Source organism: Lissotriton helveticus, chromosome 11 (genome assembly GCF_964261635.1).
Source record: "Lissotriton helveticus chromosome 11, aLisHel1.1, whole genome shotgun sequence".
Lineage (NCBI taxonomy): Eukaryota > Metazoa > Chordata > Amphibia > Caudata > Salamandridae > Lissotriton > Lissotriton helveticus.
Window position 1 is genome coordinate 44101330 of NC_136072.1, and position 23165 is coordinate 44124494.

A 23165-nucleotide genomic window follows, 5' to 3' on the forward strand; every position below is an offset into this window, starting at 1 on the left:
AGACCATAAGGTCACTCTAGAAATATGGTGGACCTTGTATGGACCAAAAGAATAACTTAGAATGGTCCAAGACCTTCATAATGACCACCCAGATATGACTTGGAACGTGGCCAGTTACTGACCATAGAATTGAACATACTCATTCCAAGGGATAGACCGCTTACTGAAGAAACACATACAGGCAAACAAAAACACCTTCATTTGCTATCTGTGGAAACATGTTCCACCTTGAGAGGAGATAGCTATCTTAACAATAGGAGTAGCCCATACTTTGTAAGAGCGGGACGATAACAAAAACCTATACTTTTGAGTAAGAGTGGGACGATAACAGAGTCCTCTTTTAAACAGACCCCTCTTTTAAACAGACCTTTTTGTTAAAAGATTTTCACAAGAACACATGATAAACTAAACTGACACCATTCCCAGGCACAAATAAAAGACTTGAAAAATATAATTTGTATTCAAACACGAGACAAGTGAATAAAAAGCAATTGTAAAAGTAGAGATACTTATAGCAGAGCTCTTTCACCGAGCCTTAGATCTGACACAACTCTTGACAAGGCGAAACATGTTCCAGGGAGGGAGCGCAGAAGCATGACTGCACTGACAGTAAGAGATGTCTTTTCTGACCATAAAGACATTTACACTCTGACATGTGCATCTTAATAAATGCATTTTGACGACAAGAAAGAACCTCTTGACTAATAAAGGAAGCATATGCACTCTGAGAGCATGGGAACTTCTAGGGACAAGCCTGCTCACATTTTATCTTTCACTAGCTGTGTACTCTCTTGATGGTTCTACGTGTGAAGTAAAAATAAATTCTTTCTCTTGTTGTCACTGATATATTTCTATTCTGCTCCTTTTTTGCTTCTCTCTGACTGGATTCTGGTATTTATTATGTGTGATTTTAGCTGTTATGTAAGCCATTGCCACCTGGTATTTTCATACCATTTGGGCACCACCAGTGGCACGTTCACCACATCACTTCACTGTTGTTTTTCTTTTGATGTTATTTTTGCTGCTCGGTTTGCTTTTGTTGCTTTGTCTTGGCTGTCACAGATTGGCATCATATTATGTTTGCTCTTCTCAGTACATAACTTACTAACAAGTCTCATGCCCATCGTTGTACTCGCTGACATATGTACCTTTTTCTTATTAATTGAATAGCAGACTGCCCTTGTATGCACCCGCCTGATTCACTTGCACAAGTCCCAACTCTATTGATCAGAACTGGCTTAATGTGGGGTTTCTGCCACTGATGCTTACATGAAATTCATGATGGCCCCAGTAGATTGTATACAAATGAATCCTGTTTTTGGTTAGTTCTCTGCTTCAATCTTTTGCTGTTAAACTGTTACTTCCTCTACCCAGGTAATAACACCTGGTTGTTGCAATAGCCCTTCTTTGTATAACAACTACCTTATGTTGCTGGTTACTGATACCAATAGTTCTCCCTGGAAATAGCTCAATTGCACATCCTGTGCTGCTTTAAAACAGAAGACCTGTGCAACCTAACTTTTAGTATTTCTAACTGTTACATTTGGTGTTGACAGACCTATAGAATCAATCAGCTCTGAGCTTGTATACCATAAACCTCATACACACTTACCATTCACTCATCCCTCCACCCTATTTCCTTAATCACTTCAACCATTAGACTTGGGACACTATTTCCTTCTTGGCTTTTACTATGTCCATATCAGGTATGTTGATTCCATTTTTTAGTCCTAATTCTAGTGTTGTGTAAGTATGAACTCTGTGATTCTGCTTCAACAAAGCCTACTCCCCATGGAAGTAACTAGCTCCATTTTAATACTTGTATATTATCATATTAAATAAAACCAGGTGGGGACTTTTGCCTACAAACATGGTGTGTGCATACAGGTGCTGTCAACTCATCTGGTGATCCGATAGCTTGATAATTCTTCTTGTAAATGAGAGATTAATAATTGAGAGATTGCCTAAGCCAGGGCTAAAAGCGGCAATGTGCAAATGTTTGCTTGTCCATTTCAGAATGATGCATGTCTGTGTTACTTGTGTTCAATTACCAGTCGTGTTTCAGGGATGTTTTTCTTAAATAAATTGGAGGGTGATTTGCACTTCACACCTTGAGGTCCAGCTTCAATAAGCCTGCTTAGTTCTCAGAAAGCGATTTGAAGTCAGTTGTTGGGCCTTTTCCTCTGACAACACTCTTGCAGACCGTGTATGTTTGAGTTTGTGCCCGTGGGATCTGTCTCATCGTCCTATTTTTTAGGTATATTGAACAGGCAACTCCATTTGTATCCACCACCTTTTCTTTCTCGGCATCCTCTATCACTGTCCTCACTCTTAATGTTACAAATACACACACTGCGGACTTCAGATGAATGCCACCAGACCCCATCCCATTTGCTTGTTTTTTTGTGTAATCTATCACATACACCTTTTCCCATCTTCCGCTTTCTTTTTTGCTCCTACCTTGCCTCATGCCAGGTGTGGCCCACCCAGTTCAGCAGCAAAACAGAATACGGTGTGATGTGACTCTTTGGCACTTATATTTCAATACTGTTACATTGGTGATGAGTGCCTTACGTTTTGGATTTTTAGGAGATGAAATATCTGTCTTGCACTTCTTGTGAGAAAGTGCCATATTCTCTATGTTCTCAGAAATACAGATGAGTTCAGTGTGTCTAGAAGCTACAGTTGTCTTTGTCAATAATGAGATAAACCAGAGCATGCATAATCTGTGTGCTGAAATAGTGGTGCAGAAAAATGACTGCATTGCACTTTCCTTGGAGAATTTAACATGGTTGCCCTGTACGTGTATAAAATTGTAGTATGCCACATTTTGAATACCAGTCTGTAACCCGCATGTATTTACATAAAGTTTAGGGTTGTACAATTTAGCTACAGTTTCTGTTCAAGAGTTAATATGTATATTTTAAGATTGCATGGTTTTATATATCTGAAAGAGACACGTTAGTGATAGATTCCTTACCTTAAAATATCCCCAGGCGTCCGACTGGATCCGTAAATTTTTGCGTAGCAGTACCCTTGCGCGTCGTTTGATGGCCGTCGCCTTTTTGGCCACAAGGCAGACCATGCGCTTGAGCGCTTTAAGGACTCCAGGGCTACGGCCAAGTCCTTGGGTCTCTCGGCCCCGCGCCAGCAATCGGCTGCCTTTCACTCCTTTCGTGGCCACGGAAGGAGTGTACCCACACGTGCTGCCAGCCACGCGCCGCAGGGTAATATCCAACGCGGTGGCGGCCGTGGAAACCGCCGTGGCGGCGGTCGGGGACAACGGCGAGGTCAGTCAACACCTTCCCCCGCGGCATTCCGCCTCAAAGCCCTCCTAGTCCGTGCTTTCAGGCCCATGTGTCGCCATTGGGGGGCAGGGTTCGCCATCACCTCCTCCACTGGCACACTGTCACTTTGGACAGGTGAGTGCTGCAAATCGTCCGAAGGGGCTACTCCCTCCCCTTCGAGACGACCCCTCCAGCCATGCCACAGCAATGCCACAGCGTATCGGGGGATCATTTGCGACTTCTGCAGGAGGAAGTTACGGCCCTCTTGGCCAAGGGGGCCATCGAGCGCCTTTCTGGGCCAGAAGTAGGGTGTGGTTGTTACTCCCAGTACTTTCTGGTACCCAAGCAGGGCAAAGGGGGCCTCCACCCTATCTTGGACCTACGGAACGTCAACGGCTGCTACCTCCGGAAGGAGAAGTTCAAAATGCTGACACTGGCTCAGGTCCTAGCTGCCCTGGACCCAGAAGGCTGGATGGTAGCGTTGGACTTGCAGGACGCTTATTTCCACATCCCCGTCCTGCCGGCCCACCGGCGCTACCTGCGGTTCACGGTTGGCCACGAGCACTTTAAGTTTACCGTGCTCCCTTTCGGCCTTACCAGCGCCCCACGGGTGTTCACAAAGGTGATGGCGGTGGTCGCAGCTCATCTGCGCAGGTTAGGGGTTTCAGTCTTCCCCTACCTCGACGACTGGTTGTTGAAGGCGGGCTCGCCCCAGACAGTTGTCAGCCACCTCCAGACGACGGCAGACCACCTGCACCAGCTGGGGTTCTTCATCAATGTGCCGAAGTCACACCTATGCCCCTCTCAGAAGCTCCTCTTCATCAGAGCGGTTCTCGACTCGGCGCAGTTTCGGGTTTATCCTCCCGAGCAGCGGGTTCGGGATATTCAGGCTCTGATTCCACTCTTTCAGCCTTTATCCCGGGTCTCGGTCAGGTTGACGCTGCGGCTCCTGGGGCTGATGGCCTCCTGCATCCTTCTGGTGCATCACGCCTGGTGGCGGATGCGGGCTCTGCAGTGGGACCTGAAGTTTCAGTGGGCCCAGCATCAGGGCAACCTTTCCGACCATGTCCTGGTCTTGGAGGGCACTGCGAGACAGCTGCAGTGGTGGCTCACGGACCGCGATTGGGTCAGCGGCAGATCCCTCTCCCTTGCCCAACCGGAGCACATAGTTGTGACGGACGCGTCCCTCCAGGGCTGGGGAGGCCACATGGGAGAGGCGGAGATCAGAGGCCTCTGGTCTCCGGCGGAGTCCCGGCTCCATATCAACCTTTTGGAGCTGCGGGCGATTCGTCTAGCACTGAAGGCATTCCTCCCCTCTGTCCGGGGGAGTGTAGTGCAGGTGTTCACGGACAACACCACCGCCATGTGATACTGCAACAAACAGGGTGGGGTGGGGTCGTGGACCCTTTGCCAGGAGGCTCTACGCCTCTGGGAGTGGCTGGAACATCAGGGCGTGACCCTGGTGGTTCAACACCTGGCAGGTTCTCTGAACGCCAGGGCGGACAAACTCAGCCGTCGGTGCATGATGGATCACGAATGGCGTTTGAACTCGGACGTGGCGCAAGGTCTCTTTCAGCAGTCTCCGGACTGGGCACGAAGGTACTGGTATCCCGAGCTACTCAGTATGTCAGTCGATCCCCCGGTTTTTCTGCCTCTTCAGGAGGACCTTCTGTCACAGCAGCAGGGAACGGTCCTCCACCCGAACCTGTCGAGTCTCCACCTCCATGCTTGGAGATTGAGCGGCGACAGTTGAGGCCATTTGACTTGCCTCCTGAAGTCTGTAATATCATTCTGGCAGCCAGGCGTCCCTCCACAAAATTGGTATACGCCTGCAGGTGGAATAAGTTTGTGGCATGGTGCACAGCAAAGGCTGTGGATCCACTTTCTGCCCCTCTTTCTGAGGTTCTTCTCTTCCTTCTTTCTCTTGCCCAGCAGGGCTCTGCTCTGGGCACTATCAAGGGCTACCTTTCTGCCCTTTCAGCCTTTCTGAGGCTGCCTGATCAACCTTCTTTGTTCAAGTCTCCCATTGTAAATAGGTTTTTGAAGGGCATCACACACACGTTCCCTCCTGTTCCGTTTGTGATGCCTCAGTGGGACTTGAACCTTGTTCTTACATTTCTGATGTGCGCTCCCTTTGAGCCAATTCACAACTGTCCTCTCCCGCCTTCTTACTCTGAAGACTGCTTTCCTGGTTGCCATCACCTCTGCCAGGAGAGTGAGCTCCAGGCTCTTTCCTCTAAACCCCCTTGTGTTGCGGACTAGGCCATCTTTCCTGCCCAAGGTTGTCACGGCCTTCCACATCGGGCAGTCTATCACCTTGCCTACCTTCTTTCCGCCACCGCATCCCTCTAAAGAGGAAGAGCGGCTCCACCGTCTGGACCCAAAACGTGCGCTTTCTTTCTATCTGGATCGCACACGCCAGTTCTGGGTGGATGACCATCTCTTTGTTGGTTACGTGGGCGCTAAGAAGGGAAAGGCGGTGCACAAGCGGTCCATCTCTCGGTGGCTCATCTTGTGTATCCAGGCATGTTACTCCTTGGCCAAAAGGGAGCCCCCTGTTGGATTCTGGTCTCATTCCACTCGGGCCACGGCGACTACAACTGCCCTGGGCCAGGGAGTGCCTTTGCAAGACATTTGCCAGGCAGCTACGTGGGCCTCGCTGCACACGTTTGCAAGACACTACTGCCTGGACAGTCAAGTCCGGAGGGTTGGCTTCTTTGACCGTTCTGTCCTCCAGGACTTTCTGGTGTGATTATTGGTTCGCAGACCCACCACCGGGGTTGGTATTGCTGGGGTATCTATTCTAAGGTAAGGAATTTATCACTAACGTGTCTCTTTCAGATGCACAAGTTACTACTTGTGTAACGATATATCTGTAAGAGACATTAGTTAGTGATAGATTCCTTACCGACTCACCCATCCTCCCCGTTCTGCGAACCGATATCTAGGGTTAAGGTCATCCCCTTTCAGGGCCCTAATTTATATGGCACGAGTATTGGGTTTTAACATGGCTCAGCGCTTCTGGCGCGGAAAAGCTGTGTCTAAGAACTGACGTCAGCACGCGGAGGCGGCGTCTAAGTACTCCGACGACGTCATCACGGCGCCGACGACGGACGCGGAGCTGCAGACGACACCTACTGATGCGCAAGTGTACTGCTACGCAAAAATTTCCGTATCCAGTCTGACGCCTGGGGATATTCTAAGGTAAGGAATCTAATACTAACTAATGTCTCTTACAGATATATCGTTACACAGGTAGTAACGTGTGTGTTAGGACAAATTTGACCTTTATCTAGTCCCCAACAAGTGCTGGAAGTAGAAAAATCTAACCTTGTGGCAAACAGAATACACATTTCACCTTGTTATTACTTACTATACAAAAGACTCAGCCATCATCTATTAGCCACGTGTGAAAAGTTCACCCTGTGATTCATTAACCTTTGAAATCCTCTTTAGCAGCAATAACATGAACAAAGCATGTCTTAGGGCATTCTTTGTTTCACAGCTCTTTGGGTCCCTCCAAAGCTCTCATTGGGTTGAGGCCTGGACACAGACTTGGCATTTCCAAAAGCCTGATTTTATTTTCAGCCATTCAGTCATACATTTTCTGATGAGTTGTTGGTCATTGACCTGTTGCATGAACAACTTCTAAGCTTTGGCTGCTGGACAGATGGTCACACTTTTTTGCCTATAGTATGATGGTATAGAGAGAAGTCCTGGTGGACTCTATGAATGTGAGGCAAAGACGTCCCTAGCTACAAGTAGACTTTAATCAACGCCCCCTACCCACCACCATGCTTGACAAATGGTTTGCGGCTCTTGTGGCGATGGACATTGTATGTATTGCTCTAATCATGTTGTTCATTCCATCCAAACAACTTCAGTTTGGTTTCTTCTGTTCAGAGGACATTGCTCCAGAATTCTTGTGTCATTCAATAGGTCTTTTTAAAAATCTGTGCAATGTGGCATAAGTCCTACTTATTAAGTCCTTTGCTGATGGCAAAATTGTGAGCTCTGACTGCTGTGGCAGAGCCTCTTTCTCCCTGGATGTATCTTTAGCTTTCTTTGAGATCTCTAGAAGCATATGCTCTGACCGTAGAATGAATTTGCTGTGACACCCACTGCTTGGTAGATTAGCAATTGTCTTGAACGTTCTCAGTTTGCAAACAATATTTCTCACTTTGGATGACGCTTAATTATGTTTGAAAATGGCTTTCCAACGCTTCCGAGACTGATAGCAGCTTAAATTTGTTTTCAGTCTGTCACATGTGTCGTTGTCCTTTCCCCAAACCCGAATGCTCAAGACCAAACTGACCGATACTTCTTCTCAAAAGGCTGGTTAACGTTGGCTTATTATTTGTATTTAATAATTGATGATAAAGTGAAATTTGTGTTTGTGTGTTAGCCACACGATGTTGAGTGTATCTACTGTCAGGACTTTGTGAGGACTAGAAATGGTTAAATCGCATGCTTTTTAAAAAAATTGCTGGTAGTTTTGATGCTGTTTCATTTGTCTGCACTAAATATGGCAGAATTGGGTTGCGTTCAGCTTAGTTTTGCTGGGATTCTCATGCAGAATCATTCGGAGGATAGGTGGATAGGGGAAGAAGGATTCACTCAAGGGGTGGAGAGTAAGACAAACGTATTTCCTGTTGCGTTCCTTAGATATTTTTAATGCTTGATACAGCAAAAACTGCTTAACAGAATTGCACCACATATAGCAAAAAATATAGAACTTTAATTAAAGGAAACTCTTTTTGTTCCTTGGTGTACATCTGTCCCGTAGCATTTTAAAGGCTTTGATGGATTATTGGTGTCGCTGACTTGACTGGTTCAAAAACATCGATCTGAAACAGATTGTTTTTTTATTGCAAATCCAACTTTTATTGGCTGAAAGAGCCATTTTACTCCATTGAGGTTGGTCTTTGAATGCAGTGATTTGAGAAAAGGTTTGCTGTGCAGCCACTTCACAATGACAGCAATTAAGAAATCGTTCTCTAAACTGTCTTGTGGGAATGTCTTCAGGCTTGTGGTTAACACAGTCACTTACCAAACCTTGGGGGGATCAGGGTTCATTCCAGACAATAAGAAAATGCCTTTTATTTGATTGGAAAATGTTATCAGTGTGGCTAAATTTAAGAACTGCAAAGAAGTTTTTGAAAATGTTAGAAATCTGCAAACAAAATACAGTGGGATTGGGCAGTCTAAAAAACCTCAAATGTTGGTGGCCTTTGTTTAGTGTTTGTGCCCAGAGACTGCTGCAGTCTCTGTGGTAACATGTACAGGGCACCGGTCGTGGCCTGCAGCCAAGAGAGTGGTTGCATGGCATGGCCATAGGCCGTCCGGTGACTAGATTTCGTTACGGACCACAAAAGGCCTGTGCTCATTAGGGGTGACTGTATGTACATGGAGGGCACAGGCCATTCCCAAATGTCACCGCAGATTCACCCCTTAGTTTAGGGGTGTTCTGTGCATACGTAGTCTTGTTGCACTCTAAATTGAGGTGCAGCCCATACTCCCCCAACTCTTGCGGTAGATGTGTTAAACACCTTCAGCCAGTCCTGTTCCGATAGCTTGCTGTGTACAGTCTGTGGTCTCTGATCATAATAACCAACTGTAGTCAGTGTGAGGCCATAAACAGGGCTTTGGGGGAAATTAAGGTTGCATTGCTCCCCACACCAGAGACCGGTGAATGAATAGTATGAGACTTGAGCTGTCTACGTGTATGATGAGCAGTGAACAGCCTCTATGGTGTTTCTCAAGATGCTCCGAGAACTCCCAGAATAAAATACACCCAATTCAACCTTTTACATCGGGCCTACCTCACTCTCGGGCATATCCGCTTCATGATTACAGGGTATTCCTCTGAATAACTTAGATGCACACAGCCGGAAATACATTTTACCACATGATTTGGGAGCATCCAGTAGTGTTAAGTGCTTTGACAGAGGTGGTTAGAATTGAATGGCAAATGCTTGCACCAGGATGCCCAGGTGTCTATGCAGGGTGTGATGACCAGGACGAAAAAACAGGAATGATTGTTGGTTTGTGTATTAAGTAGTTATTTCATTTAAAGCAGAGCATTGCGATGGCCTGGAAGTCGCCAGCTGGCTCTGCCTGTGGACTGCCGGCTCAGAGATCTGAAGAATTAGAAGGTAGGGGAGGTGGGGACACTTAATGCACTATGCAGGCGGTGGGGTAGGGCACCGGACGGATGATATGGGCCGTATAGTTTGCAAAATTGGAGACCAAGCCTGATGGTAGACCTCCTCCAGGGAAGGGAGTGCACTCCAACATGCATATGGAATTTTGTGAAGACCGCTGGTCTGGCTAGACGTGAATGTAGGTCGGCTGCGAATGGAGTTGGGTGGGCTTTGGCAACTTGAAGGAAGGGTGGAATAGGCCATCCACTGTCAGAATATTATCCAAGGGAACCATATTGCTGGGCGTGTGTAGTAAATGTGGTTTCATGGACATCTGTAGTTATATGTGACACAAGTATTACGTCTCATTGCAGCCTCTGGAAATGCTTTGAGTCTTAGATTTGCATAATATTGGGTCTCCATTGTTCCTTCACCTATATTTGATAATGTTGTAACAGCCACTAATTCATAGCCCTAGTTTGCTCATCTGATTGTCATTTCAATGTAGACACCTTTTCTATAATTTCTAAAGTAAGTCATGCTTACATTTATTGTATTGATGCCTGATACTTTGTTCAAAATTCAATAAAAAAATATTAACAAATTATTGCATTGCTCACTATACTAATTAGGGGTTTTATAATTATAAAGTGACATCCCTTCTACTGAGATTTTTTGGTCAAGGTAGATGAGTGCATCAGTCTTCCTTTATAATTCTCTATCTTTGTCCACAGAGTGATGACCGATCCACAATCTCGCCTGTTTCACCTTCATCCCAAACAGGTAAGGTATCTTTGGCTGCCAACACATTTTCTCAAGCTTCTTTTGTAGTGGAAGGGATATTTCATTGTTTTCTTTACTGTTATCACCCCTTCCACCTTCTTCCTGCTGCCTGGTCGAGAGTCATGATACATGTGTAATAATGGCTGAATGGTGTATACCTTGCTTAAATAAGTTTATATTTTGGTGGAGCTCGGACACAAATTTAAATACATTCTGTTTCCAATGTCTCAAAAAAAACGGTGTCAAATACTCCTGAGTTGACGTAGTACCGAGGAACCCGGACTGCTAAGTTGGAGATAAGGAGTAGTTCAAGTTTCTGATTTGAGTTCAGGAGGCAGGCTGTTGACTGTGCTGGCCACCCACATACAACATTTTTAGTTGTTCCTTATTCAATTCTTCAATCAGCGCATTCTCTTCAAATTCCTGGAATCCTCCTTCTAACCTCTCATCCTGATATCAAAATCGCAGTGAACTGTCAGTTCCTGCTTGCACATCCTTCCTTTGGTCATACTCTGTCCTATTTTCTATGTGTTTAGCCCCATAGTCCTTATATGTTGGGATCACTATTCGCTTTACTTATGGTGCGGTATTATGTTACTTGGAGTCATTGGTTTTACTGCAGTACATTCAGTATGGGGTTCATAAACATTTCACTCCTGCGCTCTTTAAATTTGACATCTGTCACAATTCTTCTTAAATTAGTCACTGATGTTTAAACAACTCTTTTTAGGCATGAAGTTATTTAAACATGTCAAAACATAAACTTACAAACAGTATGTAGACAAAACTGCAGATTCCATTTCAGCACAAATCTCAGTTGACTTGGCTTAGCAGAAGCAATTAGATAGATAGATAGATAGATAGATAGATAGATAGATAGATAGATAGATAGATAGATAGATAGATAGATAGATCTATCTATCTTTCTTTCTTAATATTTGTGTTTGTTGGACCAAATAGAATGAGTCTTTTCTTCAAACTTGCAGCTGGGTAGCCGTGAAGCTAGCTCTTTAGTAATTATCCCTTGTGATGGTAACAGTTATATAAAAGCTGGGCATGTTCTTTGTATTAGTGGACTTCTAGATAGACACAGTATAGTCATGTCATGGAATCTGTTTGCTGTCTAAGCTGGGAGTTCTAAGCTACCACTCCAAATTTCCCTAAGACTAGATTGAATCTTTAATTTGTGTCCCAGCCAGCAAACGGGCAAAACTACTAGAAATCTGGGGAAAAAAACATTGATCCAATGAAGGATGTCAAGGACTTCGGATAACACTGACAAAAACAAAATACTACACCAGGATTACCACCGGAGGAACCCGACCGCAAGGTCGAAGAATAAATATCAAGGAACTTGGACAAATGAAGAAGATGGAGAACACTTTTTTTGATCCTTTACAAAGTGCCACAACAAATTGTACCATAGGGACACATGCAAGGTCTGTCTCCCCTACCTGCCGAAAGACCCTAGCTGTGACGGCTGTGCGGCGTGTGCATAATGTCAGCCTAAGACCTGAAAGCAAGAGAAAATAATGTTGGGTACACTGCTCAATGGTGCAGTTGCAGGAGAAGCAACCCTCACTCGGACTTCAGCGTATACAGTGACAAAGAGGAAAACACTGAAGGAACAGATTTGGATCTAGCAGAGGGATCCGATGCTAAAAGGCAATGTGGTCAACCTTGAAAACAGGAAATTTTGAGGAAGGCGCCAAGGGAAGGTGCACTCAGGAAACACCACAAACCTGCAGCAGAACCGAGCAGAGATGATCTGACTCTGTCATCGAAGACCCCTCCATTTCAAAACACTTCGCAACTTGCAGTAGGAAAATACAGTAGGAGCCCCACAATTCTAAACAGAAGATCACTGTAGGTGGTAAGCTCTCAAAAACAAACTCAATAATGAAAGGTGAAAGAGACTGGGAGAGGAAAAAGACATCAAAAGACAGCGAGGCAGTGACCCTGAAGAGGAAAATGGCACTAATGCAAAGCAACTGGCCTAAATGGGGCCCCTCTTGAAAAAGAATGACTTTGAGGAGTCATGCAAGGTGTTTCGTATCCCAACAAAACTTGTGTTTTGAAAGAAGCATGATGAGGGTAATGCTGAGCTCACCCCACGCCAAATCACACACGTACCAGGATCCCACGAGAAAGAGCAAGAAGACCCCTTCTATGAGGAAGAGGATGAAGTGGAAGAGTCCTTCCAGAATCTTGAAGTCCATAAAGGAGATTGGCAAGCTGTCGATGCCATCTTGTTGGATTTTTTTTTTATTTCTGTACTTTTGAAGCAATTGCGGCACCCGCGCTTTAGCTTAAGATGTTTACAGCTACAATCCAATTGCTCTTGCATTTCTAAAAGTTTGAGCAGTTGGTGTTGTATTATTTTTAGCAAAGCCAATAGCTTAATCTTTTAGCAATGCGAGACCTATTGCATTGCAAATGCTTGTTTTACTGTGGCTTCTACCCCTCTCCCATACCCAAAATTAGGGTTCCAGGTTTTCTAGTCCTCTTTCAATATTGGAGAAGTCACACGAGATTTACATGCAACACATCATGCATCATGTTTTATTTATCATAATGGTAGCCTGGACATATATATACCTAAAGTCCAGACAATTCGTAAAATAGCTACTGTTGCTCTCCATAGGACTATCCACATTCATAACATGTGCGGAGCGACAACATGGAGATCAGGTCACACCTTCTTGGGACCTCATGTCGTACTCTAGAACCAGTACACAAGTGGGTGAAGCAAAATTGAGCTCATTTTTACTTACCTTAATGTGTCCCGCAGAGCTAGCTTCCCATGACCCTTTCCAAGACATGACTTTCCACTTCTGTTTAATGTTTACATATATTAATAAGGACTTCAGAGAAGGAAGCGTTACCTACCTATATGATCCTAGTTTTCCATGATGGGGCAAATTCTTAAATAACTAGCCTGTCACCGCAGTTAAACTAGGGCAGTCGGCATGGATATGATGATCAAAAAACCTTCCTTTCCATAATTACCCACATTATTGTATGATGTCACAGCTATGCAGTGTGCAGCCTGCCGTAGGTATGTTCGCTCTAATTTTTCTTTCTGGAGACATTGTGTTCCTAGTTTTTTCCCTTTTCTGTTCAAAAGGTCAGACATAAATTGAACCAAATTGTCCAGATGCTGTAACGAAACCAAGCTTGTTTTAGGCATTTCTGAAACATTTTTGAGAAGGAGTTTCCAATTTATAAAGTGTTCAATGATACCACAAACAGATGGATCCTTTTTTCTTTTAAAAATGTGATGAAGTTCCCAGTGATGGAAAGTTATGTTTGCAAAAAAATCACCTGTCCTTACCCTAACTTTAATAGAAAGACTTGCCTTGCATTGAGGAAATTCTCTATATCTGATACAGGATGAGATGTCCTAATGGTGGTGCTTTAAAATGCATGATTTCCTGCTCAAAATTAGCCAGCCAAGCTCAATTGCATTTCCCTGAGCTAAAGCCTTTGCTACCTGGTGGCTCACGGTCCTGCACAAACCTGCAATGCAAACTGCTCTAGTAATGAATGAATCACTTAGGCTTCTCTTATAGAGAGGTCACAGCTGGTGACACCATGCAGGAAGATATGAATGTATAAAACACATTTTGTGTTGATTATTTAGAATGCTGTATGATTTTGGATCCATTCATGTTTGACTGACAATGTGCGCATGTTCGTTTTGCTGAAATGCATGAATGTAGTGAAGTCTACAAAGTACAGAAAAAACAGCATGTAAAAACGGTTGCGCCAGAGTCCTTTTGTTTACGTTTCATCAGGATCGAAGATGAATGGTACTCACTTTATGACGGTGTGTGTTGGTTGAAGGAGAGAGTGTGATAGTCTTGAAATTCAAGCAGTGGCCCTCGCTAACCCTTTGTAATTCCTCTCTCATCCATGGATACAACATATATATTATACTGTTGTATTGTTGCATGTCACCTAATTGTCAATTTTTCTTTTAATTCCTTTCTCTCTGCAATCCCATCCTGCCATGCATCCTCCTCGTCCTCATGCTTCTCCCCATCCTGTCACCTTGCTTCTGCCTCGTGTGAAATCAGTACACCTTTCCCCTCCGTATCCTGGTCCTACTGCTCCATCATCGTACCGAAGCCCCTCTCAGCGACCTGAGAGCTTCCTGTTCCGAGCCGCTGTCAGGGAGGAGGGAAAGAAAGGTAGGTATTGAACAGTATTGGTAGGAGCGCCATTTTAAAGCATTCAAATCCAGTGAATGATGTCAAGATAACTCTCAAAACCCAAGCGTTGTGCGACAATTGTTGGGGATTAATAGTGAAGCTGGACTGGGTAAAGAGAACAAATTTTTCCTCTACACTCGAAGCCCCCTTTGAATCTTGAACAGTGTTAACGTGTCGACTCAGACTTTCATCATCTTCATCAAATTGAGCTGCCTGATTGTATCAGTAATTTTTGTCTGAAGACTCCGTTGTAAGACATCCATCAATTAAGGTCTCTTTGTTAAAGTTTTTCTGGAATGTCAAATGTATCTTTGTTCAAACGTGGTTTAGATAGGCTGTAGTCAGAGGTTCTCTGAGTTTAATATACCCTTGGGGATAGTTTTTTTTGCAAATTAAAGTTCCCTACTGTGATCACACTGCAACTAATAGACAATTGAAAATAAAAATTGGAGTGTTGTGAAGAACCGTTTGTTTATTTTTTATTTTAGACAGCCCTAAGTTTTATCAATCATTTACAAAGAGAAGTCTGAAGTATTTGGTTTGTCATTGAGACTATGGTCCCAATTCCCATGTTCTGTCACGGATGTCAGAGTGGCAATGGTGAAAAGTCACTATTCTTTGTTTTTCATTTTCTTGGAACATTATAATCATCCCTCCTTACTCTTTCCCTTGATTGAATTCTCTTGAAGTAGCTTTCATCTTGACCCTCACTTTTGTTTATCAAAGGTTTTCCATTTTTGCTATTTTCAGGCCTTTTTGATTTCATGATTTTCACAGTTTTTATCTTGTGTTTCCAGCCTCAATTCTTGTTCAAGACCTTATAGGTTATGTGACTTTAAGATGTTGAGTAATACTTTTTTCACTTTGGCATGTTTGGTATTTTTCCTGCTCCCATTTACTGTTGTTCACTGATTTGCTTCTATTCAGGATTAGAAAAGAGGTTCCAATAGAACCCCGGATAGAAGAATGCCTGGGAGTAGGATCAGCATTGGAATTTTTTTTTCTCAAAAAATGTTGTGTAAACACATACAAGGAAATAGATACAGAACTGGTAAATAAATAAAAAAAATTGAGTTATTTTACTGTATGATGGGAAGAAAGTACACTTAATGAACCTGGCGTGTCTTGCAAGCTTGTTTGATCACTCACTCGCTTAAAACAAGGCAATATTTATCAAGTTTGTTTCACTCTACATTGAACATATCACAAAAGAAGAGTATATCGACTGTAACTTGTGTTTGGAACCGATAGACAAGAGGACACAGTTATTCCTTCACCCTCCTTCTGAACATTTGTTTACATAATAGGAAATAGTGTCCATTGGCCTCACAAAATACCTCTTTGACCTATTTCAACCCACCGGTCAAAGAAATTGTCACCTAGTCCCAGCAATGTTCTCGACCTGCAGTTTTACTCGGGATCTCAGATGCCGCAATCGCATAGCCTTCTCTGTAAGTTTTAAGACTAACAGTTTAGAAGGCCGTAGAAAGATCTAACAGAATTAAAACACTATATTGTCGGCCATCATTGCTGTCATGCAAGATTGCGGTTGTAACTGATTCAGTGCTTTTTGAGGGATGAAAGCCCACTCTGGTGATCATTTAACACACTTTAGGTATCCATGTAAATCTGATGTTGTTTTTTTGTCGTTTGTTCAACTATTCTTAATAGATGTGGATTAATGGAGATTGGCCTGTAGTTAGAAGTTTTCCTTGAGCTGCCGGTTGGTTTGGAAGGGGGCACTATTCCTGAAGCTAACTTTTCGCAGTAGGGCAATCTGAAGATTTTCGATAGCCAGACATCCCGTGAAGTCACAGAAGTTTTGTAATAGTAAATTAATTTTGTTGGAAGGTGTAGATTGGTAGAATGACCACTCAGGCTCCTTGTCACCTGAGAGCAAATATGTTCAGCCTATGCAGTTTCTAAACAAGTTCAAGATGTATTTTTTAGTTTTTCGGAGAGAGAAAAGTTGCAATTGACTCATAATATTTAGGATGGTAAAATCTTTATTTTCTCATTATCAAGCTTCCAGTTCCCAATTTTACTTCTGTGGATATATGGAATCAGTACAAAAAAAAAATGTTTCTTGTAAGTGACCTATGCGTGGCCTAAACTTTTTGATGATTTGTATTTTTTAAATTGGATTGTAATTTTGGCATCATTCACATTCAGGTCTCCTGTTCATTTACTTTAATTTTGCTTCTCTTTCTATGAACCATCGTTTGGTTTTGGATTGTTATTTATTTTTTCACTGGTTCTGGCATTTACTCATCTAAACCAGTTGACCGCCATCTGAGGGTTTCATCTACCAGTTTACTTAGGAGGCATTTAGACATTTTTCTCAAGCAACTTTTGCTGTGAAAACATTTTGTCCAGAAGCTGGTTTCAGAACATCAGTGCAACACATGATCCTCTCCCATCAGTATGTAGGCAGTGTGCTACACAGCCTATCGGCACCACTTTTGCACCCCTTTAGGCACCCTGCATAATTCAGCACATCTCATCAAGGGCTCAAAAAGGTTTGACGACATCACCTCAATTTTCAAGGCACTACATTGACTGCCTCTTTAGGCCCTTAACTTCAAGCCCTGCTACTTACTCTGTAAATTGTGTAGTTCGAGGGATACATTAAAATCAGAGGTTCTCTCATGTATTTGCTTTGAGTCAATGTAGTTAATGATCGAAGGCATAGTGAAGTCTGAAGTATATTTTGTGATTTCCATCCAGCACATTTTGCTCAGAGACCATACAACCAAAGCTAGTGATAAAATATATGTTACAGAACCATCGCAGATGTAACAAACTCGAAACAAACAGCTGTAGTGGCACACTGCTCCTTAGTACCCCTTGTTTTTCAGTACATTTAATCTAAACAGAGTAAAAAAAGTTGTCCAACCTCCATGTTCTAGCCATCTACTGTACTTTACCCAAAGAAAGAATTCAACAAGTGGAGACACAGTTTTTAAATCACTAATATATATCTGATCTTCAGTTTTCTCATCACATGCAGTAAGTTGAATCCATATTCAAGGAAGACACCGAAGTATGTACATTGTACATTGTATATTTCGAAACGTAAAAATCCTTTGATTGTGTGATGAATCCTCATACAGAAACAGCCAATGCGTTTTGTTCCTTTAAAGATGGAACTTCATCAGGGCAAGAGAAATAATTATGATGTCTGACCTTCATAATGCTTCTTGTTTTTTTTTTTAGGCCTGTCTATTTGCAAGATAAACCATAAGCTTGTTTATCGAGTGTATTGTGAAATCATGTCAGAAATCTAATCTACTGGTGCCGTCAGTGCACGTTTTCTTCTTTTTGTTCTACCATATACTCGATAAATGAGCTCATGGCTCAGCTTGCAAGTAGACTAGCCTAAAAATATTATGGTCTGTGGCCAATGGGGACATCAGAAATACTCATCTATCATCCAGCACGTCATAATGTGGTCACAATATAGTCAATATTCATTCTAGAACAATGTGTGATGTGAACACTCAAAGTGAGCCAGTAGAAACTATGTATAAGAAGCATGAAGCCAATTAAATATAACTGATGCAAGGAACAAAGCTCGATCTAGCAGTGTGATAAAATGATTACTGAAAGTACATAATTACACAAATGTTTCCTCTAGTTCAAATGTTCGAAAGCATGTATCTAGCAGTTGTATTATCTTCATTGCTTGCTATTAAAAGATCTATACGTGTATTGGACACATACCTTACATCCGCTTACACAGCTTAGTTGTCTTAATAGCTAATGTTAAGTAATTTGATTTTATAATGATTATATTTGGAGTTAGTATTTGAGATTATTACATGTTATGAACAGATTTGAAAACGTATAAAATGTTGATGCATTATACAACAAGCATTTACAATGCAACGGTCTTGCCTTTGCAAAAGCCACACACACAGAGCCCCCCACACACACACACACACACACACGCACACATAGATATGGTGTTGGTGGTGGATGTGATGGTGGTGGATATGGTGGTGGTGGATGATGTGGTGGTGGTGGTGGATGATGTGGTGGTGGTGGTGGGTGATGTGATGGTGGTGGATGTGGCGGTGGTGGTGGATGTGGTGGTGGTCTTTTGTCAGGAGAGCCCGCTTTGCTCCCAGGCTGGACAAAACGTAATGTACATGCACAAAAGAAAACTGTTCTTTACTCAAAATATATGTGTAATTTAGAAATATACATTCATATTTTTTAGTTGAGTAACAAATTCTTTATTACGGTCTCTGTGTATAAATATGTTAAATGAAGAAATGTATTAAGATTCATTAAAGTTACAGCCTCTATTGTGGGCATCAAAAGGAGGAAAGGGATTCTTTGGGAAACGAGTTCATAATAATCTGTTATAACATAGTTGTTGACTGGTGATTGCAAATATATATTTTTCGGACCACATTATGCATTTCTTAAGTAACTTCTCGGACTTAAAAAGCTGAAATGTGGGAGCGGCTTGGAATGAATCTAGAGTAGAAGGCATGCTTCACATTGCATACCAGCTATCTAGCACTTACATGTATGCATGTTTTAGTTAAAATGCTGGAACAATTACTATTGAGAACTTATACTGCTTGAAGCCACAATTAAGGTGGTTTGAGAGTACATGAAAATAATTATTTTAGGACAATCCCTTTGCTTGCAGGTGTGCCCTCTTATTCTATTTGTTTTCCAGCAGGTCCTACACCACCATCCTCCTCGGCTACTACCTCTAGTGATCCCTCCGACTCCAGGGGGAGACCGAGCACCAAGCAAGAGGAGGAAGATCTTGAGCTGACCGAACAGCTGCGGAAGGTCAGTGTCAGTTATGTACTCATGCTCCATGTCTTTGCAGAGCTTATAATGAATAAGTAAAATCAGCTTGGAAAGTATTTTCCAATTTCTGTGGCAGATGTAGCTTTTACTATTGAAACTTTGGAACTGCAGAGCGGCAGGTCTTTGCCTGTTGCCAAAGATGAAAATTCTTACTGTTGATTTTATCATTTGTAAGAAAACAAACTCACAAATAATCAATTTTGCGTTGTTGCTGTAGATGGTACAACAAATGACACAGTGTAAATGTCACTATCAGAACTTCAAAGTTCATTTAAATAATTGGGGGCATATTGTGGGGAGTAGAGGCCTCGTCAGTGTAAAGCGAAAAACCTAGTCGAGCTGAGTCCACCAGTGGCTATCCTGGATGAGGGTTCCTTTCGAGAGTGGTTGTCTTTAACCTGAGATGTTTACGGTGCAGTTGCCTTAGCGAGAACTTGGTAAGGAGAATCCAAGAGAAGAATGGAAGTAGGATGTGATGGGTGATGACCAGAGACTCTGATCATCTCATATTAAGCACCTTGTCCTCATGAGAGTTAGGCATCTACAGTTTTGGCATAAAATATTTCTGAATTGTCCTGGGGTATGGAGTACTCACAAAAGGAAACACTATAAGAATCAACAAAATTGACATCTTCATTTGTTTAAACGCTTGATCAAATTCCTTGCTGCTCCGCCCTGCGGAAGCACCCCTTTGTTAAATGTGGGACAGGAGCACCTGGGATTGTAGTTTCACAGTAACGCTACACCGATCTATGAGATCATGTTTTCTGTTAAGCTTTCGTTCTGAAACAACGGATTGATAGTGGATTGCTAGACTGTCTGAGCTTCAGGCCCTGGATATTAGTATTTTGAGCATCTAGTCACAAAATATCCAGTGAAGATCACATTGAAACGACTTCCTCTTTCAAGGAGATACTCTCCCTCTCAACAACTATCTGACCAAAAAGACCTTCGCGAGGATCAAGTGATTGAAGTGTGAATGGTAGCCTACATATGTATTTATACTATAACGAAGGCCTTTCATGTATCTAGCAGTTGTATTATCTTCATTGTTTGCTATTAAAAGATCTATATGCGTATTGGACACATACCTTACATCTGCTTGCACAGCTTAGTTGTCTTATTAGCTAATGTTAAGTAATTTGATTTTATAATGATTATATTTGGAGTTAGTATTTGAGATTATTAAATGTTATGAACAGATTTGAAAACGTATAAAATGTTGATGCATTATACAAAAATGGTCTTTGAGATGTGATTTTTATTCTTGTGTTTCTAGTAGTAAATACAAAAGCAGTGTTTCCATTTGTATGCGTCGGTGTGTTATACTCTGAACTTTTCTCTTATCTAGAACATTGAGTTGCGGTTAAAGGTTTCACTACCCAATGATCTTGGAGCTGCCCTCACTGATGGCGTAGTCCTCTGTCATTTAGCCAATCACGTGCGCCCTCGATCTGTACCAAGCATCCACGTACCATCTCCAGCTGTGGTGAGTATAAATCGTAATCCTATGATGATGACTTGTGAACGTGCTTCCTTCCTTCTAATGGCATTATGTCAGTCTGTGATAAGCAGAGGAGAGGGCCATTTGGAGGAGCCTCTTTACAATGAGACAGGGGTGCTTTTGGAACACAGACGCAGCAAAGTGCTGCACCATTTTGGGCCAAAGTGGCATCTACGTCTTTTTCCTTCTGTTGTGCTTTTAAGAAGAAATCATCCATTTGAAATGTTAGAGCCCTTAATTCAGTTCAGGGACAACCTAAGGGACAAAGGCAGGTTGGTGGTTTCAGGTGAAGGGGGTCCAGCTGAGGGAAGCAGCACACCTATGGGGACGGAAAATATAAGCTCTGTGTGTACGTCCAAGGAGAGGAAGGACTAGCTAGAATCAGAACCTGCCCAGAGTAGGCTGGGAGGAGAGAGCCATACATTAGAGGTCCAGGCTAATGAGGGAGGGGGGGGGGGGCGAGGGAGACATCTAGGAATAAGCATGCAGACAAGAGGAGGGCTCAGACAGAGCAGGCAGGTTAGAGAGAGGAGCCAGATTCAAGCAGTGTGAGGAGGAGGTATCTTATGTGATCCCAACCCTGCACCCAGTGGGATCAGATGGGGCAACTAAGAAGGTAATGAATAAAGTAGAAATACAAACTGGGGCATGAAGGAGGCTGATCAAGAGCGGATGAGAAAGTAAACTGTGCTACGAAGTGGGTGGATAAAGTGTATATTTTTAGGAGGAGGGGATGCTTGAATTGTAGGAACATGCAGATTGAGGGGCCAGGAGCAGCAAGCCCATGTTCAAGGCAGGGATTGGGGAGACAGCCTGGGAGTGTCATGGAAGACAGCCTCAGTTGAGTCAGGAAGGGAACCTGGACAGTTGACAAGGTTGAGGTTCGACAAGATGGGAGAAGGGGCTTTAACAGGATGAGGTATGATGGGGGCAGGTCGAGTGCTGGAAGAGGGTGAGTAGTTGTGTGAGTGATTCAGTGACTGGTGTCCATCTGGCTAGGGCAAATCTGTCTTATTACTGAAAGAATCAGTCACTGAGCAGGGCAGGGGCAAAGTAAATATGGATAGCAGGGAGATCGGGCTGTGTGGTGGGATAATTGGATATTGGGGGATCTAAAAACATTGACACAGATATGCCCCCCTCATGATGAGGAGCTATTGTGGTAGATGGAGACGGTGTAATATGAGAATGGGACCTTGATGCAGAGAATGAGAAGACACTTTAGAAATCTGGGATCGAAAATTCTGTAAATATTTATCTGGTATCTCAAGTATCAGATAAACTCACCATCTCCAATCCTTAGACAGTGAGGACGGACATTAGTAAATTGACTAGGGGTATGGTTCAGTTTTCCATTGATAATCATAACTGCTAAATAGGTCTGCCGAAGTGTGGTACCCCAGAACACTTTCCTCCAAATAGTATATTTTGTATTATATCTTCACCTTATTGTTTTTTATGTGACCCAAAAAATAATTTAGTATCATTTAAAATAGTCTACACATGCCAGGTCTGTTAATTTGCTGTAAAAAAGTGAAAACCCAAATATAATACAGAAATGTTACTGGGAAAACTAGGTGAAATTGTTTAAAAATAAAGCAAATGTTGGGAAAGGAATCTGGACAGCATAGGGATATGCTGCAGTTGAAACTGGCACTGCCCTTTAATGGCTCCAATTCCATGCACACTGATTCCTCTTCTCACCACACTTCCACCCTCATCCACCTTCACTGTAGTGGACTACTGGAATAAAAGTTGTGGATTCTTCACTTTTTTGTAGAAAAATGACAACCCATTGGTTTTGGTTTAAATAGATCTGGAAAGAGTGGGTGCTGGGACTTAAAATGGGCTTCTAGGTGAATGATGTCACTCTAGAGCTCGAATCCCCAGCTTACCTCATCAAACGGGCATGCTAGTATGCATATAATTGGCGATTGTTAGCAATGCAAGGGTGCGCAAAATGAACTGTTTCAAGTGAGAATGGTTGCTAATTCTCTTGCATTTATGGTCAGTGTGGCAATTGAGAACACATTTGTATGTTAGCGTTTGTGTTCCTATATGTTTGTGTGTGTGTGCGTTCGTTCGTTCAGTGGCGGTTTCTGACGCGCAACGTCTTGAAAACCAAGGAACTCCACAATGTAAAGTAAAGATTGCCGCCCACACTGTTGCAGTAAAGGTTTACTGCTACAAAACGCACGTGTCTCTAATCTATATCTTTCTCCTGGCAACCTGAGTTGTGTGCTGATCTATAGCTTACATTGTGGAGTTCCTTGGATATATTTACATATGAGTGTGTTTGTCATGTTCGCAGTACATGAGTTAGTAAGGTGCTAAATACTTTTATCTGTCAACTTTGTATAAAATAAATAAAACCTGCAATTTATCATTTTTGGTGATCTTG

At 42.8% G+C, this 23165-nt stretch overlaps 1 protein-coding gene across 8 annotated transcripts in view; it reads left to right on the top strand.

Annotated features, from left to right (window-relative positions):
* Positions 1 to 23165, top strand: part of LRCH3 (leucine rich repeats and calponin homology domain containing 3) — a 366756-nt gene that overhangs the window by 282493 nt on the left and 61098 nt on the right. For 3 of the 8 annotated variants that reach the window (XM_078665636.1, XM_078665635.1, XM_078665638.1), the window contains 4 exons: positions 10165 to 10213; positions 14293 to 14406; positions 19121 to 19239; positions 20612 to 20749. In XM_078665636.1, the coding sequence (XP_078521762.1) occupies positions 10165 to 10213; positions 14293 to 14406; positions 19121 to 19239; positions 20612 to 20749 (420 nt within the window). The remainder of the gene's footprint in view (positions 1 to 10164; positions 10214 to 14292; positions 14407 to 19120; positions 19240 to 20611; positions 20750 to 23165) is intronic. The other 5 variants (XM_078665641.1, XM_078665640.1, XM_078665639.1 and 2 more) reach the window with 3 other exon arrangements.